We start from the raw sequence: 25,452 nt of genomic DNA on the forward strand, positions 1-25,452 counted from the left end.
AATGCATCTCACATACCCTGCTTTGAAGCCAATCACAGTGTTTATGAACATCTAGCTATGATTGATTGATCCTCACCACATCAAAAGTAATTACATGCTTTCTGCTGAGAGAAAGGGGAAACTAAAGCACTATCTTCTCAATGTTTATAAACATTGTAGTTAGCTTTACAGCAGGGTACTTGAAGTGCATTCAAGCATCAAGGGAAATGGGGGGTTTCTGATTTGGCGATCTCTGTGATGGGGTCTCTGATATGCGGGTCTCTGAGATGGGGGTCTCTGATTGGGGTCTCTGATGGGGGGTCTCTGATGGGTGGTCTCGGATGGGGGAGTCTCTGAGATGGGGGTCTCTGATGGGGGATCTGATGGAGGGACGGTATTGGAGATCTGATGGGGAGGGTCTGATGGGGGGGTCTGATGGAGGGACTGCATTGGAGATCTGATGGGGAGGGTCTGATGGAGGGGTATGATGGGGAGTCATGGGAGGGTCAGGTCACCCTCATGCCTGCGTGCTGTGGGGGAGGTGACTCGTAATTCCCATGGTGGAGGATGCCCCTTTTTGTCAGAGGGGATGGGGGCAAGATTTGCTTTGTAGAAGGGAGAGGGGGACCAGCTGCCAAATCTCAGTCTCAGGCCACGGGACTCCTGGCCCAGCAATTCACTGCTGTTCAGGGGGCTAGCACGGCGCCGGAGTGCTGCGCGCTGCTCCGGTGCCAAAAGGCGGCCCTGCACGGCCGGCTTGGGTCCGTGCATGCGCGCGATGGCCGTCTCCGCGCCGCGCATGCGTGTGGTTGCCGTCTCCGCGCCGCGCATGCGTGTGGTTGCCGTTTCCGCGCCGGCGCGGAGCAACATGTCGGAAGCCCCCAATCGCGGGCCTGGATCCTGTGGAGGCCCCCCTGGAGTCAGATTCCCCCCCGCACCCCAACCAGGACATCCACAGCGGCCGCGGGTCTGAGCTCCCGCCGGGTTGTACCAGGTTTGAACCATGCTGGCAGAAGTTCGGCCGCCGCCTGTGGAGAATCGCCGCGGGGGCCTCCTTCAGCAGCCCCCGACCAGCGCTGTCGCGACCGTGCAGGCGCGATTGGCGCTGATTTTCCAGTCGCCGGGGAATCGGCATTGGAGCAGCGTGGCGGGTGTCTCCCGTGCCCCCGGCGATTCACCGACCCGGCACGGGCCCAGGCAATCCCGCCCAGTATATATCAGAAAGAGCAAGGGTCCCAACACCGATCCCATGGAACTCCACTACAAACTTTCCTCCAATCTGAAAAACAAATCACTACTCTATGTTTTCTGTCACTCAGCTAATTTCTTATTCTTGTGTTCACATTCCAGTTATTCCATGAGCTAGAATTTTGCTGACAAATCTGTTATGTGGCACTGTATCAAATGCCTTTCAGAAAATCTATACACACATCAACAGCATTGCCTTTATTAATCTTCATTGTTACCTCTTCAAAAAAAAAAACAGCAAGTTAGTGAAACATGATTTTCCCTTAATGAGCACATGCTGGCTTTCCTTAGTTATCCTGCACTCAACTAAGAGACTATTGATTTTGTTCTGAACTGAAATTTCCAGAAGCTTCCCTACAGCTGAATTCAAACTGACTGGTCTGTAGCTGCCAGCTTTACCCTTTCATCCCTTTTTGAACAAGTGTGTAACATCACAATTCTCCAGTCTTCTGACACCATCCCGGTGTCTAAGGAAGACGGGAAGATTATCACTAGCGCCTCTGCACTTTCCACCTTCGCTTTCCTCAGTAGCTTTAGCTGTAAGTCATCCAGTATCTTGACCAGAATACTCTGGCTGTTGTGATTTACTTTCTCTGTGCAGCCCCGCGTGCGGGTTTCCCGGCAGTGTGGGATGGCTTCAATGGGAAATCCCATTGACACGTGGCGGAAGCAGAGAATCCTGCCGGCAGCGAATGGAATGCCACTGAGAACACACGGCTGGGGGATAGGAGAATCCAGCTTATCTTTTTTAAGTAAAGATAGAGGGCGGGATTGTCCGTTGGCTGACACCGGAATTGGGAAACGCAATTCGGCGGAGATTTGGTTTTGACGCTGCAATTGCGGCAGGCGCCGGTTTCACGCCAAGCTGCAATTCTCCGGTGCCTCGACAACAGCCTCAATGCCGTACACTCCGTACGTATAGTAAACACCGTTGGCATATCATTAGCGGGCCTGACCACCTCTGGGGCCTCTGCGATTCTCTGCCTGCACTGGGGCGAATTCCTGACAACGGGGGGCTTCTGCCAGGGCCGTGAGGAGTAGCGGGAGGGCAGCCAGGAGGAGGGCTCAGGGGTCAGGGTGTACGGGCAGGGAGCACCATTGCCACGGCCGGGAAGGCAGCCATGCAGCTGTGCATGCCGCTGACAGCCACTATGGAGTCAATGGTCGAACCCTCAAGAGTATTGAAAGTCAGAGAGATCTAGGTGTACAGGTCCACAGGTCACTGAAAGGGGCAACACAAGTGGAGAAGGTAGTCAAGAAGGCATACGGCATGCTTGCCTTCATTGGCCGGGGCATTGAGTATAAAAATTGGCAAGTCATGTTACAGCTGTATAGAACCTTAGTTAGGCCACACTTGGAGTACAGTGTTCAATTCTTGTCGCCACACTACCAGAAGGATGTGGAGGCTTTAGAGAGGGTGCAGAAGAGATTTACCAGAATGTTGCCTGGTATGGAGGGCATTAGCTATGAGGAGCGGTTGAATAAACTCGATTTGTTCTCACTGGAATGACGGAGGTTGAGGGGGCGACCTGATAGAGGTCTACAACATTATGAGGGGCATAGATAGAGAGGATAGTCAGAGGCTTTTCCCCAGGGTAGAGGGGTCAATTACTTGGGGGCTTAGGTTTAAGGTGCGAGGGGCACGGTTTAGAGTAGATGTACGAGGCAAGTTTTTTACACAGAGGGTAGTGGGTGCCTGGAACTCGCTACCGGTGGAGGTGGTGGAAGCAGGGACAATAGTGACATTTAAGGGGCATCTTGACAAATACATGAATAGGATGGGAATAGAGGGATACGGACCCAGGAAGTGTAGAAGATTGTAGTTTAGTCGGGCAGCATGGTTGGCACGGGCTTGGAGGGCTGAAGGGCCTGTTCCTGTGCTGTACTTTTCTTTGTTCTTTGTTCTTTGTTGGCTGGAATAAGTATTTGCGGGGAGTGTAATGTGTATATATGGCTGCAGCTTGTCAGCCTCCCGAGTGTCAATCACGGATCAGTCGAATCCCGCACTGTATCTCATTGGAATCGATTGTGTTCCCCATGGCGCCAGTGCCAGCCACTCCACGGTCGCTGTCTCAGGAACGCAGAATCCCACCGAGCCTTCCTAGCCTCCTCTGTCTCAATTGTAAATTCTTCTAGTGTACCAGCTATCTCTGCTGTCACCTCAGCCTATGGTACTATCAAACAACCTCCTTTCCTGAGCAATCAGCTGAAATTTAGATAAACATATTAAGTCTTTCAGCTAGTGAGCAATTCTCACTGCAGCTGGATTGTCTTTCCATGCACTAACCTGACTGAATAATATTAGTATTTGGTGCTTCTTCATCTGCATTACTTTTGTATTCCTGTAGCTTCATGATTACCTCCCCTGGGACCCTGTGAAAGAACTGTCTGTAATCCCCAGCCACTCATATCCTACTTGATAAAACACAACAGATATTCCCAGTTCCCTCCCTTCAAAATTGAATCAGAATGGGAGATCAGTCGGATTCCTTTCTTATTCATGAGCTGCAAATGTCACGGGCAAGGCCAGCATGTGTTGCCCCATCCCTAATTGCCGTTGAACAGAGGGTCTTGCTGGGCGATTTCACAGTCAACCAGTGTGCAGTCACAGGTAGCTCAGACTGGGGAACAATGGCAGATTTTCTTCCATAAAAGACAAGTAAACCTGGTGGGGTTTGTTTTACAACAATTGATGATTGTTTTATGGTCAGCATGACTGAGACTAATTTTCAATTCCAGATTTTACTAATTGAATTTAAATGCCATCAGCGGTCATGGTGGGATTTAAACCCACATCCCCGGGCCATTAGCCTGGGTTTCGGGATTATTAGCCCAGTGATACTCCCACTACGCCATCTACAGCAGGCACATAATTTATCTCAATTTCACATCTATGCATTCATATTTCAATGTGTGTTCTTTCAGGAACATATATGCATTTTTTGAGTCCAAGATCTTGGAAGAAAATCTATGTATTAAACTACAATGTTCAAAATTTTCTCTCAACCATTGGCTTTCACAGAATATGGAGTATGAGGTCTTTCGAATGATTGAGTCTGTGCTGGCTCCTTCCAAGAGCAACCCAGTCAGCCTTCTTACTTTTCCACCTGAAATCGCTAACACTATAGAATAGACATAGAATCCCTACATCCCATTCGGCCCATCGAGTCTTCACCAATCATTCGATAGACCACCCTACACAGACCCAATTTACCCTGTAACCCCACCTAACCTTTGGACGCTAAGGGCAATTTTAGCATGGCCAATCCACCTAACCTGCACACCTTTGGACTGTGGGAGGAAACCGGAGCACCCGGAGGAAACCCACGCACACACGGGGAGAACATGCAAACTCCACACTGACAGTAACCGAGGTCGGAATTAAACCCGGGTCACTGGCTCTGTGAGGCAGCAGTGCTAACCACTGTGCCACCGTGTCACCAGGAACACGGCATCAATTATTTTTCGACAGGATTTGAAAAAGCTCCAACCAGAGGGTTTCTGAATAGAGTTCTGAGAACGAAGGTTTCAGAACTTGAAGGCATTGAGAGATTCAAAACAAACATGTGTTCATCTCGAACCCCACAAAAGGATCTACTTGGTTTCATTAATAGAACATTAGTAAGCGCTTCCCTGATAAAGCCTGTCAGATCTCTTGTCCCATTTTGACACGCCTCTCAATGATGTAATATGCCCGTGCAGATGAAACCACTGTCTCGTCTTTTCGGAATTAACCCTCTTTTCATGCATGATGCTGAAAGATAATCAAAACAAATTAAAATGGGAAGAACTGTGGCGTGATGACAGTAACAGGAACCAAATTAATTTTTAAAAATAATAAAAGTTAAAATGAGCTTGGTTTAATTTCCAGTTTTTGGAGTATGGGTAAAATTAGAATCCTCCAGTGTTCCCTCCAACACTATTTGTCCCTTCCCGTTCCGTTCACCAACCTCCCTTTCATAAATGTTGAACGTTACAGAGTGGGGCTGAATTAGATTTGTCGAAAGACGCCCAATTTGTCCTTTTATTTTGTAGCTGAAGGAATTAAATGTCACGGAGGTGTGGAACCTTTTAACTCGATTGTACAACTTTAAAACACACGACACACACACTGAATACACCGAAACACACGGCGCCTGAGACCCTCCCATTCCTCTGGCAGCCCAATAATTACTAACCTCTGAGAAAAGTGGAAACAGATGAGGGAGCACTCAGCCAAAGTAAGAGAGGCACACACAGAGAGACAAGGGCTGGCTGGAACGGTTCCACCGGATGGGAACGAAGGACCTTCTGAGGAGGATTTCTTGGTGGGATGGTTTCACTGTGGGCTATGTAACAAACCTGTGGGTTGAAACAGACACGAGGGAGAAATCAGAGGAGCCCCACAAGAGAACTCAGATGACATTTCAAGGAAGAGTCTTGAGATTTGCTTCCACGCTCAGGGGGTTAGGGTTGTGCACTTGACTGCTTGGCGGCTGCCAGACAAGAGATCAACATCTTCACAGCGAGGAGGAGTGGGAGTTACTTGGGAATTACTGGCTCACAGTCGGGAACGTGAATGGGGTAGGATTTTGGAATGGCAGAAATAAAGATGATGGGCTATTCACAGAGGACGAGTTCTGGAGATCGCAATGGACGGAGCGTTCTGGCCAACCACCAGAATCTTTAGGTCTCAAGCTACAAGAGTTGATAACCGAGTTTGCCCCCTCCCCCACGAAAGTTTTGTTTTGAGAGGTTGGTGAATCTCTGGCACCATGTCCGGTTCGACGGAGTCCAGGGATGCGCTGGATGTTGTCTACATTATTGTGGAGCTGCTGATCGCGGTGGCCTCTGTCCTGGGCAATGTGCTGGTGTGCTGGGCGGTCAAGATCAACCGAGCTCTCAGGGACACCACCTTCTGTTTCATCGTCTCCCTGGCCCTGGCTGACATCACCGTGGGGGCTTTGGCGATCCCCATGGCCATCACCATCAACCTGGGCTTAAGGACCCATTTCTACAGCTGTCTCTTCATAACCTGCATCCTCCTAACGTTGACCCAAAGTTCCATTCTCTGCCTTTTGGCTATTGCTGTGGATCGTTACCTTCGAGCCAGGATTCCGACCAGGTAAAGATTTCATTCATCTACCTGCTCTGTCAATCACCCTGTCATTCTGACAAAAAAGAGGACTGGGTTTAGCTCAGTGGGCTAGACAGTTGGTTTGTAATGCAGAACAAGGCCAGCAGCGCAGGTTCAATTCCTGTACCAGCTTACCCGAACAGGCGCCAGAATGGGGCTTTTCACAGTAACTTCATACTTGTGACAATAAAAGGTTATTATTAAGAGTGAGCATTTTCTTGTGAATAAAATATATTGATATATCAAGTCACCCAACTAGGTTCTAACTGGGATGTGTACTTTATTTACTCTCTCATTGGATGTGGGCCATTTGTTGTCCTAATTGCCCCTGAGAAGATGGTGGTGAGCTTTGCGCACAAGAAGTGGGAGACAGCCTGACTGACGCAGCCAGAATGGGATTGGAATTTGGTAATTTGGAGCAGTGTGGTAATTCGGTGCAGAGTGGCAGGAGGTACTTTTTCCCTTTTTGTTTTGTTTTGTTTTTTCTTGCATTGTAACTGTTAATCTGCAGGGAGTGATCCAGAGAGCATGGGAAGGTAAGTGATACAAAGACCTACCTCGGAATCTGCAGCTATAGGTGAAGGTAAGAGTTTAATAAATTTCCTTAAATAAATTAATTGGTGATAGAAATGTCAGTCAGTGGGGTTAAGTGCTGCACTTGTGTGATGTGGGAGATCCGTGATGCTTCCAGCATCTCGGACAACTACACCTGCAGGTAGGCCAGTAAGCTTAACTTCGGTTGTAGGGAAAATGCTGGAATCTATCATTAAGGAGGAAATAGCGGGGCACCTGGAGGGAAATTGTCCCATTGGGCAGACGCAGCATGGGTTCATAAAGGGTAGGTCATGTCTGACTAATTTGGTAGAATATTTTGAGGACGTTACCAGTGCAGTAGATAACGGGGAGCCAATGGATGTGGTATATCTGGATTTCCAGAAATCTTTTGACAAGGTGCCACACAAAAGGTTGCTGCATAAACTAAAGATGCATGGCATTGAAGGTAAAGTGGTAGCATGGGTAGAGGATTGGTTAACTACCAGAAAGCAGAGAGTGGGGATAAATGGGTGTTTCTCTGGTTGGCAACCTGTTACTAGTGGGGTCCCTCAAGGATCAGTGTTGGGCCCGCAGTTGTTCACAATTTACATAGATGATTTGGAGTTGGGGATCAAGTGCAATGTGGCAAAGTTTGCAGACGACACGAAGATGAGTGGTAAAGCAAAAAGTGCAGAGGATACCGGAAGTCTGCAGAAGGATTTGGATAGGTTAGGTGAATGGGCTAGGGTCTGGCAGATGGAATTCAATGTTGCCAAGTGTGAGGCTATCCATTTTGGGAGGACTAACAGCAGAATGGATTATTATTTAAACGGTAAGATGTTAAAACATGCTGCAGTGCAGAGGGACCTGGGTGTGCTGGTGCACGAGTCGCAAAAAGTTGGTGTGCAGGTGCAACAGGTGAGTAAGAAGGCTAATCGAGTTTTGTCTTTCATTGCTAGAGGGATGGAGTTCAAGACTAGGGAGGTTATGCTGCAATTGTATAAGGTGTTGGTGAGGCCACACCTGGAGTATTGTGTTCAGTTTTGGTCTCCTTACCTGAGAAAGGACATATTGGCACTGGAGGGAGTGCAGAGGAGATTCACTAGGTTGATCCCAGAGTTGAGGGGATTAGATTATGACGAGAGGTTGAGTAGACTGGGACTGTACTCATTGGAGTTTAGAAGGATGCGGGGGGATCTTATTGAAACATATAAAATTATGAAGGGAATAGATAGGATAGATGCGGACAGGTTGTTTCCACTGGTCGGGGAAAGCAGAACTAGGGGGCATAGCCTCAAAATAAGGGGAAGTAGATTTAGGACCGAGTTTAGGAGGAACTTCTTCACCCAAAGGGTTGTGAATCTCTGGAATTCCTTGCCCAGTGAAGCAGTTGAGGCTCCTTCTTTAAACGTTTTTAAGAAAAAGATAGATACCTTTCTAAAGAATAAAGGGATTTGGGGATATGGTGTACGGGCCGGAGAGTGGAGCTGAGTCCACAAAGATCAGCCATGATCTCATTGAATGGCGGAGCAGACTCGAGGGGCCAGGTGGCCTACTCCTGTTCCTAGTTCTTATGTTCTTATGTACCCAATTGCAGCTCCACACAGACTGCATGGATAGGTTGGAGCAGCAGTTGGGTGCACTTAGGAGCATGAAGGTGGCGGAAAGCGTCACAGACAGGAGTTTTAGTGATGAGGTGACACCCAAGGTGCAGGCAGACAGAGGGATGACTGCTAGAAGGGGCAGACAGTCAGTGCAGGAATCCCCTGTGGTCACCCCTTCCCCAACAAGTATACTGTTTTGGATACTATTGAAGGGGATGGCCTATCAGGGGATAACAGCAACAACAGCCAGAGCAGCTGGCTTTGTTGTTAATCAGGGAGGGACAAGGAGCTCTAGAGCAATAGTTGTAGGGGACTCTATAATTAGGGGTACAGATAGGTGCGTCTGTGGACGTGAAAGAGACTCCAGGATGGTATCTTGCCTCCCTGGTGCCAGGGTCCAAAAAACAAGCAGAAAGCATTCTGAAGGGAGAAGGTGAACAGCCAGAGGGTGTGGTACATATTGGTACTAACGACATAGGTAGGAAGAGTGATGAGGTTCTGCAGCAACAGTTTAGGGAGTTAGGTAGAAAGCTAAAAAGCAGGTCCTCTAGGGTTGTGATCTCAGGGTTACTCCTTGTGTCACGTGCCAGTGAGGTTAGAAATAGGAAGATAGTACAGCTCAACACGTGGCTAAACAGCTGGTATAGGAGGGAGGGTTTCAGATATCTGGACCATTGGGATATTTTCCAGGGCAGGTGGAACCTGTACAAAAAGGACGGGTTGCATCTAAACTGGAGGGGCATAAATATTCTGGCCGGGAGGTTTGCTAGTGTCACACGGGAGAATATAAACTAGTTTGGCAGGGGGTTGGGAACCAAGGCAAAGGTGAATTAACTGAAGGGGAAAGAGCGAGTAAGGCCAGTAAGACTCAGAGGAGAAGGGGGCAGGTTGTGGTTGCTGATCACAGAGGGTCTGGTGGACTGAAGTGTGTTTGTTTCAATGCGAGAAGTGTAACAGGTAAGGCAGATGAACTTAGAGCTTGGATTAATACTTGAAACTATAATGTTGTTGCTATTACAGAACTTGGTTAAGGGAAGGACAGGATTGACAGCTTAACGTTCCAGGCTACAGATGTTTCAGGTGGTATAGAAGGGGATGTAAAAGGGGTGGGGGAGTTGCACTGCAGGTTAAGGAGAATATCACAGCTGTACTGTGGGACACACCTCGGAGGGCTCATGCAGCGAGACAATATGGGTAGAGCTCAGAAATAGGAAGGCTGTAGTCACAATGTTGGAGGTTTACTATAGGCCTCCCAACAGCCAGTGGGAGATAGAAGAACAAATATGTAGGCCGATTTTGGCAAGGTGTAAAAGTAACACGGTTGTTGTGGTGAGTGATTTTAACTTCCTCTATATTGACTGGGACTCACTTAGTGCTAGGGGCATGGATAGGGCAAAGTTTGTAAGGAAAATTCAGGAGGACTTCTTGAAACAGTATGTAGATAGTCCAACTAGGGAAGGGATGTACTGGACTTGGTATTGGGGAATGCGCCCGGCCAGGTGGGGTTACTGGGTTACAGGGAGAGGGTGGAGATGTGGGCTTAGGTATAGGGCTCTTTACAAGAGCTGGTTCAGACTCGATGGGCCGAATGGTCTCCTTCTCCACTGTCGATTCTCTGATTCTATATTAGCATGGTGCATACACCCATGCCCAACCAGATTCAATGGGCTACATGGTGGCCCCGTTGACACTGCGGGCTCCGCTCCGGCATGCCCCCCCCCCCCCCAACCCCGCACCACTGGCCCCATTGATGGCCGGCACCTTGGGGGCCTGTGACCCTGGCGCCTGTCCCTGATGCCAGAGGTGCCATTGGCTTGCACTGACCTTGCCGGGGTAGGCACCACAGCCTCCATAGGGGCTAATGTGGGTGTTGCCCTGGGTGGGCTGCCGGCGAGTGGCGTCTGGGTGGAGGAGGTGGTTTGGCCGGGTTGGGGGGGGGGGGCGCCGATGCGGTCGGTGATACTCCGCAGAACCAGTGGCCAGGATGGGTGGTTAATTGGGTGCGCAGCCTCATGGCTGCCTTGCAGGCCACGGTAATGGTGCTCCGTGCCAAGGGGTGTCACCCCGGCCACTCAGCTTATTCCCCCCGTAACACCCACCACGCAGTGCCCCACCACCCCAACCAGCCTGGCCAGTGCATGGCCAGCAGTCCACAGTTGCTCCTCTCTGTGTGCTACCTCCTCTCTCTCTCCTTCATCAGCCGCGACACCGGTTTCACGATTTTTAAAGGTAAAAGTGAACCTCGCCATCGGCAACTCGGCCCATTGGAGGCGGAAAATCGCGGCGGTCCCGGAGAATACTGGGTCGGCCCGCTAATAATATGTAAATGGTGTTTACTGTACATTAGTTCCGCTACGCATTTACGCCGCTGTCGAGGTGATAAAGAATTGCGATTTGGCATCAAATCGGCGCCCACCGCGATTTTGGCGTCAGAACCGATTCTCCGCCCATTCGGTTCCGCGATTTCGGTGCAAGCTAACAGAGAATCCCACCCTACTTTTCTCAAAATGTCGTGAATCTGTGGAATTCACTACCCCTGAGTGTGGTGGATGCCGGGACTTTGAGTAAATTTAAGGGGGAATGTAGACAGATTTTTAATTAGTAATGGGTTGAAGGGCTATGGAGAAAGGGCAGGAAAGTGGAGTTGGGGCTGAGAAGAAATCAGCCATGATCGTATTAAATAGTGGAGCAAGCTTGAAGGGCTGAATTGCTTACTCTTCCTAGTTCTTATGTTCTTATGATCTAACTGAATAATGGAACAGACACAAGTGGCTGTTTGACATGTTCTTGCTCTTATTTTCCTAACTATATAAACTGTACTTGGATCAAATTGTCCCCATTATTTTAAATCTATTATGCGGCTGAAGAATGTGATATAATGTTATTACAGTCCTAAATGTGTTTGTCAAGAAACTATCACACAGCTAGTGTTCAGACTAAAAAAGAAATTACAGCTGAGGAAATAGAGTTGAGATACAGATGATCCATGAACAGAATGAGAGGCCAGTTCAAGGTGCTGAATGGCCTATTTCTCTTCCTGTGTTACAAACAACTTCATAAAATATTCTGGACTTGAGCATTTTCATTTCTTGAAAGAAGTCAACCTCCATTTTACTTGAGGCTTTACATTTCTCGTAAAATAAATCTCCATTTTAAATCTGACAGTATTATTCAAAAGGTAGCAGTTTAAAGCAAAGGGCTGAGGGAGCGAAGGCATGTGAATACCACCTCGGGACACTCCAAGCACCCACAGGACATAGTCCCAATTCTCCTTTGGTGGGAGCAGTTAGTCTCTGAACCAAAGAATCCCACGGTTTGGTGGCCTTTGGTATTGTAATTTGGGGTGAAGAGAAAACCATTTCAAGTACAGTACCCTCTATAGGGGTTATTGGACCTGACGTGAATAGAACAAACAACTGTGTATCTCCTTAACCAATCACCTGCAGTATCCTTACTGAGGCATAAAAAAGTTTGAAATGCAAAGTGTAAATTAGAATAATTCATTCAATGACAAATGACATGCAGAAAGTGTAATAAAATGAGGCAACGGAGGATGGGATTAAGAAAGACAGATAAAAGAGACAAAGTTACATTTTTAATTTTCCAACAATAATTAAAATCTGAAGAAATGAGACTGTAGACTTGTAAAATGTTCAGTGTCCGAGAGATTTTATCTGGCAATAATTAAGACTTATTATGCTGTTCAAAATTTATTTACATTTAATTGGATTTTTTCTGGTGAGTTTAGCAGGTACCTAATGCAAAAGTACTTCAACTTCATGCATTTCAATGCTAATTACCAGGACAAGATTATTTTATAGCAAAACATCTGGAAGAGCAGGGCAGCTAGGACAATAACTTCCTGATTTTCACATTTCACACAATTACTGTCCAACTTATACTTCAGCGCTCATGGTCTCACCTTTATTTCAACCACACTATCTAGACCAATATATTTATATAAACACATACATACATACACAAGTCTCAACACATTGAACCTGAGCATCATTTGCCAATATCTCTAGCCTGCACAATGTAGAGGTGTTGTTGGGTTGGTCATTAGTTTTCCTTGTTTGGGGATAATGTGAAGATGAATAGTTACAGACAAACCCGAGGGAACAATTGGACAAAGATTGCAATATGAAATTAAGTTTGGTGACATGCAAAATAAATTGTATTTTTATCTTGTTATCAAAATGTATTATCTTTATCTGGTTGGTTTCAATTTGGCACAATATCTGGTTGAACAAAAGAATATAAAAACATTTAACTGAGAATGATTAAGTCGGCATTTGGGAAAGTATTCCAAAGCTGCTTGAATATAATCAATCACATGAGTAAGTGAACAGTCGTTGACTGAATCCAATATCCTCCCCTTTCTTAAAAGTCATGGAATAAGCAGGATAATTTTTCCATTGTCATCATCAGCTCTTGAGTAGCAATTCTTCAGGTGTGAGCCTCATGAGTATCGACAGGGTATTGAATTCACAGTAAAACCCGATGCTGTCTTCACCCAAACCCTACAATAAGACGCTCCCGGTAGTAGTAACTGCAAGGGGATTATAATGGGAACTCTGGTTGAATTTCGCTCCCAGTAGGCCTGGGGCACTGAGGCCAATTGGAGTGACCCTTGGCTGAGATCAGTTAATTCTAGATAAGCAAGGAATTGCCCTGTGATACTTCCTCATCAGTGTGGTTCAGTACCATGTTGTACATTGTATTCACTGGGTCACTGAAGGAGATGAACCACTTAACCAAGAGTTAATTGAGCTTTGTACCTGTGAAGTGAGCGGAAATTTGCTGGTGTGAATAAAGGCTGGAGTATCCTTGAGGTGCATCTTACGTGAGTGGGCAACAAAACGGCAGATGTGGAGTATATTGTGGTTAAGTGTGAGGATATTCACTTTGGCAATTAGGAGGAAAAAGCAAAATAATTTCTAGAAGGCATTAAACCTTTTTTCATGTTGATGTTCAGAGTTTTGTGTACACTTGTTGAGCAAACATGAATGGCAAGCAATTGAAAGCCAAACGAAAAATGTGTTTGTCACATATAAGCGACCAATCACATCTCAGTTCCTCACAAGCAGATTTCGTTCATAAAGAGGACAACAGATGGAATAATTCCAGACGTCTGTTCACATTTCTGAGTAGAAAGCACAACTGAAGCAGAAAGGTGAGGCCATCAATTAAAGTACAAAGCTTAGCTTTGAAAACTTCTTAAAATACAATTAATGAAGTTTAAAGTTATCTCCTCCTCATCTGATAAAAGTCAATATAATTTAGGACTTGCAACACCGGCAACATTCCTCATAATAGAAGCAAAGAATTAGAGGAGGGTTTACAGCACAGAAGGAAAGCAATGGCCCATCATGCCTGTACAGGCAATAATATACCTTACATTTTTAACTCACAAGTGAGGCAGAGCTGGCATACAGGATTATACCGGTTTAGCTCAGGGCAGATTTAGCTCAGTTGGCTGGACATCTGGGGCGGGGTTCTCCCCTACCCGGTGGGGCGGGGGGTTCCGGCGGGGCGGGAACCCCTCCAGTGTCGGGCCGCCCCAAAGGTGCGGAAGTCTCCGCACCCTTAGGGGCCAAGCCCTCACCTTGAGGGGCTAGGCCCGCGCCGGAGCGGTTTCCGCTCCGCCGGCATGCGGAAAAGGGCTTTGGCACCACGCCAGCTGGCGGCGAAAGGTCTTCACCGGGCGACGCATGCGCGGGAGCGTCAGCGGCTGCTGACGTCATCCCCGCACATGTGCAGGGGAGGAGGTCTCTTCCGCCTCCGCCATAGTGAAGACCATGACGAAGGCGGAAGAAAAAGAGTGCCATCACGGCACAGGCCCGCCCGCGGATCGGTGGGCCCCGATTGTGGGCCAAGCCACCGTGGGGGCACCCCCCAGGGCCAGATCACCCCGCACCCCCCCAGGACCCCGGAGCCCGCCCGCGCTCCCTTGTCCCGCCGTTCAAAAGGTGGTTTAATCCACGCCGGCTGGCGAGGGTTGACAGCGGCGGGACTTCGGCCCATCGCGGGCCGGAGAATCCCCGGGGGTGGGCCCGCCGACCGGCGCGGCGCGATTCCCACCCCCGCCGAATCTCTGGTGGCGGAGAATTCGGGACACGGCGGGGGCGGGATTCACGCCAGCCCCCGGCGATTCTCCGACCCGGTGGGGGGTCGGAGAATCGCGTCCCTGGTTCATGATGCAGAGCAAGGCCAACAGCATGGATTGAATTCCCTTACCGGCTGAAAATTTTCAGGCAGGCTCCGCTTTCTCAATCGATCCTCAGATTAAATCATCACCAGTCAGCTCTCCCCCTCAAAGGGGAAAAGCAGCTTATGGTCTTCTGGAACTATGGTGACTTTACTTCACGTACAGAACTAAACTATAAAACCGAGCTACCTGTGGCGAAATTCTCCGGAAACAGCGCGATGTCCGCCAACTGGCGCCCAAATCGGCGCAAATCAGTCGGACATCGCACCGCCCCAAAGGTGCGGAATGCTCCGCATCTTTGGGGGCCGAGCCCCAACCTTAAGGGGTAGGCCGGCGCCGGACGAATTTCCACCCCGCCAGCTGGCGGAAAAGGCCTTTGGTGCCCTGCCAGCTGGCGCGGAAATGACATCTCCGGGCGGTGCATGCGCGGGAGCGTCAGCGGCCGCTGACGGCATTCCCGCGCATGCGCAGTGGAGGGAGTCTCTTCCGCCTCCGCCATGGTGGTGACCGTGGCAAAGGCGGAAGGGAAAGAGTGCCCCCACGACACAGGCCCGCCCATGGATCGGTGGGCCCCGATCGTGGGCCAGGCCACCGTGGGGGCACCCCCTGGGGCCAGATCGCCCCGCGCCCCAGGACCCCAGAGCCCGCCCGCGCCGCCTTGCCCCATCGGTAAGGTAGATGGTTTAATCTACGCCGGCGGGACGGGCATTTTAGCGGCGGGACTTCGGCCCATCCGGGCCGGAGAATCGTGGGGGGTGGCCCGCCAACTGGCGCGCCGCGATTCCCGCCCCCGCCGAATATCCGGTGCCGGAGAATTCGGCAACCGGCGGGGGCGGGATTCACGCCAGCCCCCGGCGATTCTTCGACCCGGCGGGTGGTCGGAGAATCGCGACCCTGATCTTGTTAACAAAATTCACTCAACTACATTAAGCAGCTGCAGAACAATCTGCAAACTGCTTGTTGGTTTGCTGAGAAACTATATGATTGAAACAGAAATCAATTCAGATTGCAATGTAGAAACAAGAAGAATCCAACCTCCACCCCGAGCCCTCCATATTGTTGCACCCATTTCCACCCCTATATTATATGTTATCATCATTGTGGCTCTGAGATGAGGTTGTCATGATATTGATGTATAGGTACTGCCGAAAGCAAAGCAGTTGGTTAATTCTACTATTTATTAAATATAGGGCGGAATTCTCCGGTCGTTGCCATTCACTTTTCCTGCCGGCAGCGTGGACCCGGGCCGCAAAAATAGTATCCCCTCTTTGGCCGGTCGCTCGCCCCGGGCTGCCCCCCCCCCGCAGTGCCCACAGCCCCGATTGAAGCCACCCCTGCCCGCAGATTGGCCATCCCCCGACTGTGGCGGCTCTGGACTTCGTCCGCAGCCGGCACGCTGAGTTCACGACGGGTGAGACCACTCGTGTCCCACGCGTCCAGAATTCGGCCGGTCGGGGACGGAGCATTGTGAAAGCGGTGCCTCCCCCGATTTGGGCGTCATCAGGGAATCTCCGCCCCATCGCTGAACGCAATTTCGACGTCGGGGATCGGAGAATCCAGCCCACTGTCTTCCCTTCTCTGGGGCGAGATTCTCCGACCCCCCACCGGGTCGGAGAATCGCCGTGGGCCGTCGTGAATTCCGCCCCCGCCGCCCGCCGAATTCTCCGAAGGGAGAAAAGTCGGCGAGGCGTCAATCGCGCCGCACGCCTCGGAGAATAGCACGGGTGGGCGCGAGGCAATGGATTTCGGGGCTGCCGATATTCTCCCGTCCGGATGGGCCGAAATCAAAACACCTTTCAATCGGCGTCAACCAGTGCTCAAGGTTTACGCCGACCAGCGTGAAGGTGGGTGACGGCCTGGGGGGTGGGCCGCTGGAGAGGTGATGGCGTGGCCGCAGTCTGTATGTGTGGGGGAGAGGTGTGTGTAGGGTTGTGTGTGTGTGTGTGCGGTGGAGGGGGGTGGTTAGAGTGGGCTGGGCTCCGGGGGAGTGCCGGGAGGGGGGGTGAGTGCCGGGGGCGGGAGGATGACTGCCAGGGAGGGGGACGGGGGGGGGTCCGTGCCGGGGAGGGAGACCGGGGGGGGGGTCCGTGCCGGGGAGGGGGACGGGGGGGGCTCCATGCCGGGCCGGGAGGGGGACGGGGGGGGGTCCGTGCCGGGGAGGGGGACGGGGGTGGGGGGTCCGTGCCGGGGAGGGGAACGGGGGGGCTCCGTGCCGGGGAGGGGGACGGGGGGGACGGGGTCCGTGCCGGGGAGGGGGATGGGGGGGGTCCGTGCCGGGGAGGGGGAGTGCGAGGGCAAGTGTGTTGGTCCACCTGGCCAGGTGCCAGCCTCCAACAGTCAGACCCATGTGGTCCATGCCACCTGGCTGGGGGGGAGGAGGGGGTATGGGCAATGATGACATGTCGTCGTTTTCCCCCCCCGCTCGCACAGGCCGTCATGTTTTCTGGTCAGCCAGCTATGTTGGCCGCCGTGGCGGCAGCCGCTAATGTCCATGTTGCCCTGGATGAGGAGGAGGATGAGGAGCGTGCCAGAGAGGCGGCGCAGGCTGCCGCAGAGGGGCAGGCGGCAGCCGGCCAGGCTGGAGGGACACCTGACCGACAGGACGAGGAGGGGGAGGAGGACGTCGCGGCCCCACGGCAACTGAGGCACCCGAGGACGCCCCGTGTGTACCGGCCCCGGCTGTCATACCAGGACCTCACGGACCGGGAATGCAGGAGGAGACTCTGGATGAGCCGGGAAACTGTGGCACACATCTGCCACCTGCTGGCGCACCTGTCACCGCGTGGCACTGGCGGGGGACACCCTCTCCCCGTGTCCGTCAAGGCTACGGTGGCCCTGAGCTTTTATGCAACGGGGTCATTCCAGGCACTGAGTGGGGATCTGTCCGGCATATCGCAGACATCGGTGCACCGGTGCATCCGGGCAGTGACAGACATCCGATATGCCATTGTGCACCGTTACATCCGCTTCCCTGTGGACCGGGCCAGCCAAGATGCCCGGGCCGTGGGCTTCTCTGCCGTGGCCGGGTTCCCCATGGTCCAGGGCGCGATTGATGGGATGCACGTCGCCGTGCGGCTACCTGCAGATAACAGGGCCGTGTTCACCAATAGGAAGGGGACCTATTCGATGAACATACAGGTGGTCTGCGACCACCGCATGATGATCCTGCACGCCTGCGCCCGTTACCCGGGCAGTGTACATGACTCATACGTGTTGTCGCGGTCATACATCCCCGGCATGTACGAGGGACGCCATCCCCGGCTGAGGGGCTGGTTGCTGGGTGACAGGGGCTACCCATTGCGATCGTGGCTGATGACGCCTATACGGAGGCCACGCAATGAGGCGGAGAACCGCTACAATGATGCCCATGTAGCGACAAGGGGAGTGATAGAGAGGTGCTTTGGCGTGCTGAAGATGCGTTTCAGGTGCCTGGACCTCTCTGGGGGCGCCCTCCAGTATCGGTCAGATAGGGTCGGCCGCATCATTGTGGTGTGTTGCGTCCTGCACAATATAGCCCAGCAGAGGGGCGATGTGCCCCAGGCAGAGGATGGCGGAGTGGAGGAGCAGCAGAAAGAGGCGCAGTCCTCCCCAGATGAGGGGGATGGGGGCAATGGTCAGGGCAGACGGGCTAGACACGGGCGGGTGGCTGTCCACCATTACCGGCTGGGCCAGCGGGCACGGGACAGGCTGATAGACGCCCGCTTCACTGACTAGATGGGTGTGGGAATCGGGTAGTATGGCCACAGACCGCACACCATGGCAACACCCGACCACCCACACCCCCCACCCATCCACCCACCCAGCACCCTCACCCCCCTCCCCAACCCCACCCACCCCACCCCCCCATTGCCGATCCACCTGCGGCACAACGGACGGGCTCACACAGTTGCCGGTGGACGCGTGTCTATTGCAGGCCATGGAGGATGATGACAACCTGCTCTGCGATGAGCTCCTGGCTCCACATCGTTACACTATGTCTGACCCATGGCCACAGTACCACCATCCACCCGGACCATCCCTGCATGCGGCTGTGACACTGCAGCGCACGGTCCCGTCCTCTGCCCGGGGGGGATGTTGATGGCGGCCCAGGGGGAAGGGGGCAGACTCACCTGGGGCTGAGGTAAGACCACCCCTCACACACACACTTGCGCTCAACGTACATGACACCCCTGCACGCTTTGGACAGAGCACAAAGGCAGCTTCTGCAGGTGTAACATTGACTTTAATAACGAAAGGAGTTCATGCACGTGCCCTAGCCCCTAAAACTCATCTGTGCCCTGCACCCGTGCCAACTTACTTAGTGTCTCATTGTTTGGCCTTACGGGCCCTTTGACTACGCCTAGGTGGTTCCCCAGACGGTACAGCAGAACTGGAGGTGGACTCCTGTGATTCCTGCCCTCTGACACGGGATCCCTTTGGCGGCCGTTTCCTGGGGCGTCCTGGCCTAGATGGCCCAGGCTGCGGCCCGGATGACTGGGATGGCGAGCTGCCAGCCTGTCCTGCCCGTTGCCCACCCGATGCACCTGGGACGGAAGGGGGGAGCCCGAGGTGTTGAGGTGTTCTGGGACCTCCCCTACAATGGGACCCGGAACAGGCCCCAGCACCTCCTCCTCCCTCGGCGTGCCCAATGGCCCCCAGGCCTCTACATGGGTGGGGGATGCGAACAGACTGGCCATCCGACGCCCCCCCGACATCTGGCGCTGCCAGTCCTGGAGGCCCGTGCTGGTATCGACAAGGGTCTGCAGGTTTGCAGCCATGGAGCTCAGGGAGTTGGCAATCCCTGTCTGTGTGCGACGCCGGCTAGCACATGGGCAATGGTGCCGATGCCCTCAGCGATGGCCTGCTGAGACTGGGCCATGGCCTGCTGAGACTGGGCCATGGCGTGAGCGCTTCTGCCATCTGGCGCTGGTTCATGGCCTCCTGTGAGAGGGCAGCCATGTCCTGGGCCACAGACGCCGCCTTCACGGAAAGCCCCAGGCCTCGCAAACCACTCCCCATGTCTGACACCGTCGCACCCATTGCCTCCACCGCGGACGCCACCCGTGCAGTGTCGACCTGGGTGGCACGCATGACCGGCACCACTGCCAGTTCCGGGACGCGGGTGGACTCCTCCACCTGTGACTGCAGCTTCCGCAAGCCGGCCGTCACCCTCTTCGCTCGTCTCAGGTTCAGTGGTTGCATCGGACCTATGGGTGGGTGTGGTAACTCCAGGAACCCGGGATCCATTTGGGTGGCAGATGTTCGCTTGCGCCGGGCGGCCCTCCGACCGCCCGGCCCCTCTGCTGCTCCTACCTCCACCTGCTGTACCAAGACGGCTGTGTTGTGCGCACCAGTGAGTGTACCAGACGCCTCATCACTAAAGTGCCCAACCGAGTTGAGTGTCTCTGTGATGGTGGAAGGTGTTGGTGACAGCAGTGGCGTTGTGTGGTGCGCATCGTCCGACTCTGAGTCCATGGCACTTTGGGGTGGCGGTTCGTCTCCCCCGATCCAATCTGTGTCACTGTCCTGTATTTCAGTTTCCTGGGTAAGGGTGTCCTGGGTAGGGGTGTCCTGGGTTGTGGTTTCGTGGCTCGGCTGTGACGGGGGCCTGTGGCTGCCCCCCTCGTCGCTGGGTGGCACTCGCCTGCGTCGCCACACCCGCATGAGACGGGGGCGCCGTCTCCCTGTTGCTCCAGGTCCCTCCGTCTCCAGTGGTCTCCGAGGGGCATTTTGCGGGCGTCGCATGCCAGAGGGTCCGGGTCTCTCCGTCTCCAGTGGTCTCCGAGGGGCATCGTGCGGGCGTCGCATGCCAGACGGTCCGGGTCTTTCCGTCTCCCGTGGCCTCCGAGGGGCATCCTGCGGGTGGTCTGCATCTGCGGGGATGGGTGCCTCGACGTTTGCTCCTGCGATACACAATGCAGACCGCTAACATGGTTAGACACGCAGGCAGTGATCAGGTGATATGGGGGAGGGGGGATATGGGGGAGGGGGGATATGGGGAAGGGGGGATATGGGGAGGGGGGATATGGGGACGGGCTGTCGGTGGCTCACTTGCTGGTGGGCCCCCGACCTCTGCACAGCAACCTCCCGGACCTCAGGTCCACCAGGCAGTTCCAGGGCCCTTCCCTCATGTTCGGTCAGTGGCCTCTCATCAACTGGGCCTCCTCCAGTCCTCACATGCTCCCTGGTGTTGTGTGCGCATTTCTCCTGTGGCGGGTGGGGGGGGGGGGGCGGGTGGCAGGAGTAAAAGGCAACAGTGTTAGACAGGTATATGAATGCACACCATCGGTTGCGCGTGTATTGCAGAGGTTAAGGTTAGGGCTGGATTCACTTGGGGAAATGGGGGAAGGCGGATATGGGGGATAAGGGGGAGGGGAGATATGGGGATATGGGGAGGGGGGATATGGTGTTGGGGGATATGGGGGGGAGGATATGGGGGAGGGGGGATATGGGGGAGGGGGGATATGGGGGAGGGGGGATATGGGGGATATGGGAGGGGGATATGGGGAATATGGGGGAGGGTGGATATGGGGAGGGGGATATGGGGAGGGGGGATATGGGGGAGAGGGGATATGGGGATGGAAGATATGGGGGAGGGGGGATATGGGGAGGGGGGGTATGGGGAGGGGGATATGGGGAGGGGGATATGGGGAATATGGGGAGGGGGGATATGGGGATATGGATATCGGGTGGGGGGGCGGCTCACCCTGGCTGCCCTGACGAGGTTGTTCGCCTTCTTGTGGCACTGGGTGCCTGTCCGTGGTGTCAGAGTCACAGCACTGATGGCCTCTGCCACCTCCCTCCACAGACGCCGGCTGTGGCGTGGGGCGACTCTGCGGCCGTGTCCGGGATTAAGGGCCTCCCTCCTCTGTTCCACTGCATCCAGGAGCGCCTCAATATCGCGGGACTGGGACCTCGGGGTTGAGCGGCGGGCGGCCATCCGGTCGGGTCTTCTGGTCGGGTGGGGGGAGCAGCGCGTCTTATGAGCCGTGACGCCGTGAGCCAGCGTGAATAGCGTCACGTCGCTGCTAGCCCATTCCGGGCCGGAGACTTAGCGACGTTTGGGGCGGCGTGATGCAGGTGGGATTTGCACCGTTTTTGGCGCCGGTCGGCGGACATCGCGCCGATAAAGGAGAATTTCGCCCCTGGTCCCCACATCCTAAAATTCTCATCGACTATCCAGCTTTCTTCGCCTTTAAAATCTTCCTTAAACTCCATCCCCTTTACAAAGCACTTGGTCAGCCGCCCTCATGCATCTTTTTATTTTCAATCTCTGACTTTTGAGTACGGTGCCAAGTAACTGCTGTTGTTTTTAACTCCCAAAAAATTCACATTAATCACAGCCTCCGCTTTGTTTCTGTACTGAAAAATATTGTTCATGTTGTTCAACAGGTACAGGATTATTGTTACACAGAAGAGAGCTTGGATTGCTGTTGGAATCTGCTGGATTGCATCTATTTTGATCGGGTTATCTCCAATGTTTGGCTGGCACAACAGAAGAAACATCGAGGTGCAAAAGGAGGAGTTGAATTCCAGCTGCAAATACATCAAATGCAATTTTACAAAGGTGATCAGAATGGATTTCATGGTGTACTTTTCTTTCTTTGGATGCGTGCTCTTGCCTTTGCTCATCATGCTTGGCCTGTATATTGAAATATTTTGTATAATTAGAAAGCAACTAAACAAGGTTACCAACGCTACGGAGTCGAGAAGATATTTTGGGAAGGAGCTCAGACTCGCAAAATCCCTGGCGTTAGTTTTATTCCTGTTTGCTGCCTGCTGGATCCCAGTGAACATTCTAAATGTTATTTGGTATTTTTGCCCCTGGTGCAAGGTTCCAAAAATTGCTTTGTATATTGGAATATGTCTGTCCCATGCTAATTCAGCTGTGAACACAGTGATATATGCTTTCAGGATTAAGAAATTCCGGAAATCCTTTCTTCAGATTTGGAATAAATATATATTATGTAAAAAAGATAACTTAAATATGTATAATTACGATGGTCATATAGTCAGCGAATACAATGCAAACAGCAGTGTTTGATTATAATTCTGAGGGAAAAACTTGCATATTTTATCAAGAAAAGTTGCAATCGAACTCTATCACATAACTCTATTCTAACCGCATAAGATATTGCACTGCGAGATAAGGAAAATTGCAAACTCTATAAATGGTGAATTCTAGTAATTTTGTGGATGTGTATGTAGAAAATGGGTTTCATCACCAAGTACATCGAACAACAATACACAGAATATATTCTGTTTTTCTGCATTGTTGATTGCTGGAAAATATGTGCTTCATTTATTGACTAGTCCACTAGGCGTGGATCACTTAGCTTCTTCCACATAATGAAGCAGTCACACAGTTTGCTCAGCCAAAGGTCACTTGAATGTGTCCATTGAAAATTGTACCACATATATTTGAAGCTCAGGATTTCATTGAGACCATAGTATGATCAGTTTAGTGTGTGACAAGTGCTTATAAGCTCTGTTCATAAAAATGTGCAAATTGCAGTGGACTCACTTTCTCGAGCAGAATTTCTACAACAGCTCCATGATCGGCAATTAGAAATATGTTGAACAAGTGAAGAGGTAATTCAGTATAGTACATACCTTTGCCACATTGGTTAAGATTATGACAACTGCTCTACTCTTCTTTAAGGCATTTCCTTGCTTGGCTGATGTTATGCAACTACAAAGCTGAAAAAAGAAATCTTCCATTTCACTGAGAAGGCTTTAGGCCAATCAGCATCCAACAACCTGGTCTGAAAACTCTGCTCACATGTTGACAGCTGGGCCAAATTTCAAGGCAGTGGCTGAGATGACCCACAATATTCTAAAACAATTTCTAAATAAAACAACCCTTAATATTTTAAAAGAAAAAGTCAATTTTCCATATCTCCCAAAATTAACAGGTGGATCCTATTGAAAATTCCAGTATCCAGATCCACATTTAGCCAAAAACTAATCAATTCTTTCCTGGGCTATACCCTATCTGTGTACCACGTTTTGTTGAAATACAGCCATTCATTTTTGAGACATATTGTTTACAGACAAACCAACTAACAGGGGCAGAAATATCTGCCCACTTTTTAAAGTACAGTTTTCTTTTTAGTCAACTTCATATAGAAATATGTCAATTGTTCAATTTTATGCTCTTTACTTCCAAAGTATATTCTTTAAGATTGTTTATTTTCATCACTCTATTTACTTTTTGATATCATAATAAATAAACAAATCAATAAAGCTGCTCCATATGAATTTGTGCAACTGATCCAACATTGACAAAAATGATTGTTTCCTGAACTTCTGATGTCTGCAGCTTCTTCAAGCAATTTATGCAATGATTTGTTACTTATTCATATGTTGGCTAGTTGGTTACTTTTGTTTGTCATGTATCGTTGTGAAAACTATACCTAATCTTGAAATTCTAGCTAATTTTTGATGGTTTGGTACTAATAGATGTGTTATGGCATAATATTTTATATCTAAACCGGGCATCATCAATACAATCATTAACATAAAATAATAATAATATTCTAAGAATCTGTTATTGTTGCAAGGAGGTTTACATTAACTCTGCAATGAAGTTACTGTGAAAAGCCCATACTCACCACATTCTGGCGCTGGTTCGGGTACACAGAGGGAATATCCAATTCACCTAACAGCATGTCTTTCGGTACTTGTGGGAGGAAACCGGAGCACCTGGAGGAAACCCATGCAGACACGAGGAAAATATGCAGATTCCACACAGACAGTGACCCAAGCCGGGAATCGAACCGGGGCTCTGGCGCTGTGAAGCCATAGTGCTAACCACTACAAGAACAAGGATAGAATCCACCTCGTTCTCACATTTCACCCCACCAGCCACCGTATGCTAAGCATAATCCCCCGCCATTTTCGCCAACTCCAACGTGATGCCACCACCAAACACATCTTCCCTTCCATCCCTCTGTCAGCATTCCGCAGAGACCGTTCCCTCCGAGATAATCTTGACCATTCCTCCACCATACCCAACATCTCTCCCATCACCTATGGCACCTTCCTATGCAATCGCAGAAGGTGTAACACCTGCCCCTTTATCTCTTCCATGCTGAACATCCCAGGCCCAAAACACTCGTTCCAGGTTAAGCAGCGTTTCATTTGCACCTCTGTCAATTTGGTCTATTGCATTCGCTGCTCCCAATGTGGTCTCCTCTATATCGGAGAGACCAAACGCAGACTGGGTGATTGCTTTGCTGAGCATCTTCGGTTGTGTGCTTTCAGGACCCTGACCTTCCCATTGCTTGCCATTTTAACACAAAACCCTGCTCCACATGTCTGTCCTTGGCCTGCTGCAATGTTCCAGTGAAGCTCACGCAAACTGGAGGAACAACATCTCATCTTCCGGTTAGGCAAGCTACAGCCTTCTGGTCTCACCATTGTATTCAACAATTTCAGATGATTAGCTCTACCCCACCTCTACCCCTTTGTTTTCATCACATTTCATTTTAACTGTCTTTTACCATTCATTTATTTCTTGTCTTTCTTTATCTATATTTAACCCCCTATCTTATCCCCCCCCCATTCCTTATCTTTTCTCCCCTTTGCTTCCCCCTTCCTTTCCCCCACATCTACATCTGTCACATTTTACCGTCTGGTGTTAATTTCTCTGCTGTTTGGCCTTTCACATCTTTTGTTCTCTCTGGCGACTGCCATTAGCACTCTGTCATGATATCCACATCAGCATATCATGGTGCAATCACACTGATGGACAAGTAGTTGGACCAACCAACACACAC

General features: G+C 51.1%; 1 protein-coding gene across 1 annotated transcript; it reads left to right on the plus strand.

The window, feature by feature from the left end:
• The first annotated feature begins 5,447 nt into the window (after positions 1 to 5,447).
• Positions 5,448 to 23,821, plus strand: LOC140393876 (adenosine receptor A1-like). The gene is made up of 2 exons (XM_072480444.1): positions 5,448 to 6,331; positions 22,064 to 23,821. The coding sequence occupies exons 1-2, from the start codon at positions 5,982 to 5,984 to the stop codon at positions 22,713 to 22,715; spliced, it is 1,002 nt and encodes a 333-aa protein (XP_072336545.1). The 5' UTR covers positions 5,448 to 5,981; the 3' UTR covers positions 22,716 to 23,821.
• The last annotated feature ends 1,631 nt before the right edge of the window (positions 23,822 to 25,452 follow it).

Source organism: Scyliorhinus torazame, chromosome 17, assembly GCF_047496885.1.
Source record: "Scyliorhinus torazame isolate Kashiwa2021f chromosome 17, sScyTor2.1, whole genome shotgun sequence".
Taxonomy (NCBI): Eukaryota; Metazoa; Chordata; class Chondrichthyes; order Carcharhiniformes; family Scyliorhinidae; genus Scyliorhinus; species Scyliorhinus torazame.

Bases quoted from the DNA above. Each gene is read 5' to 3' on its own strand.
- LOC140393876 (XM_072480444.1), top strand. From the start codon at position 5,982: ATGTCCGGTTCGACGGAGTCCAGGGATGCGCTGGATGTTGTCTACATT. The intron at 6,332-22,063 runs GTAAAGATTTCA...GTTGTTCAACAG, and splicing joins CGAGCCAGGATTCCGACCAG to GTACAGGATTATTGTTACAC.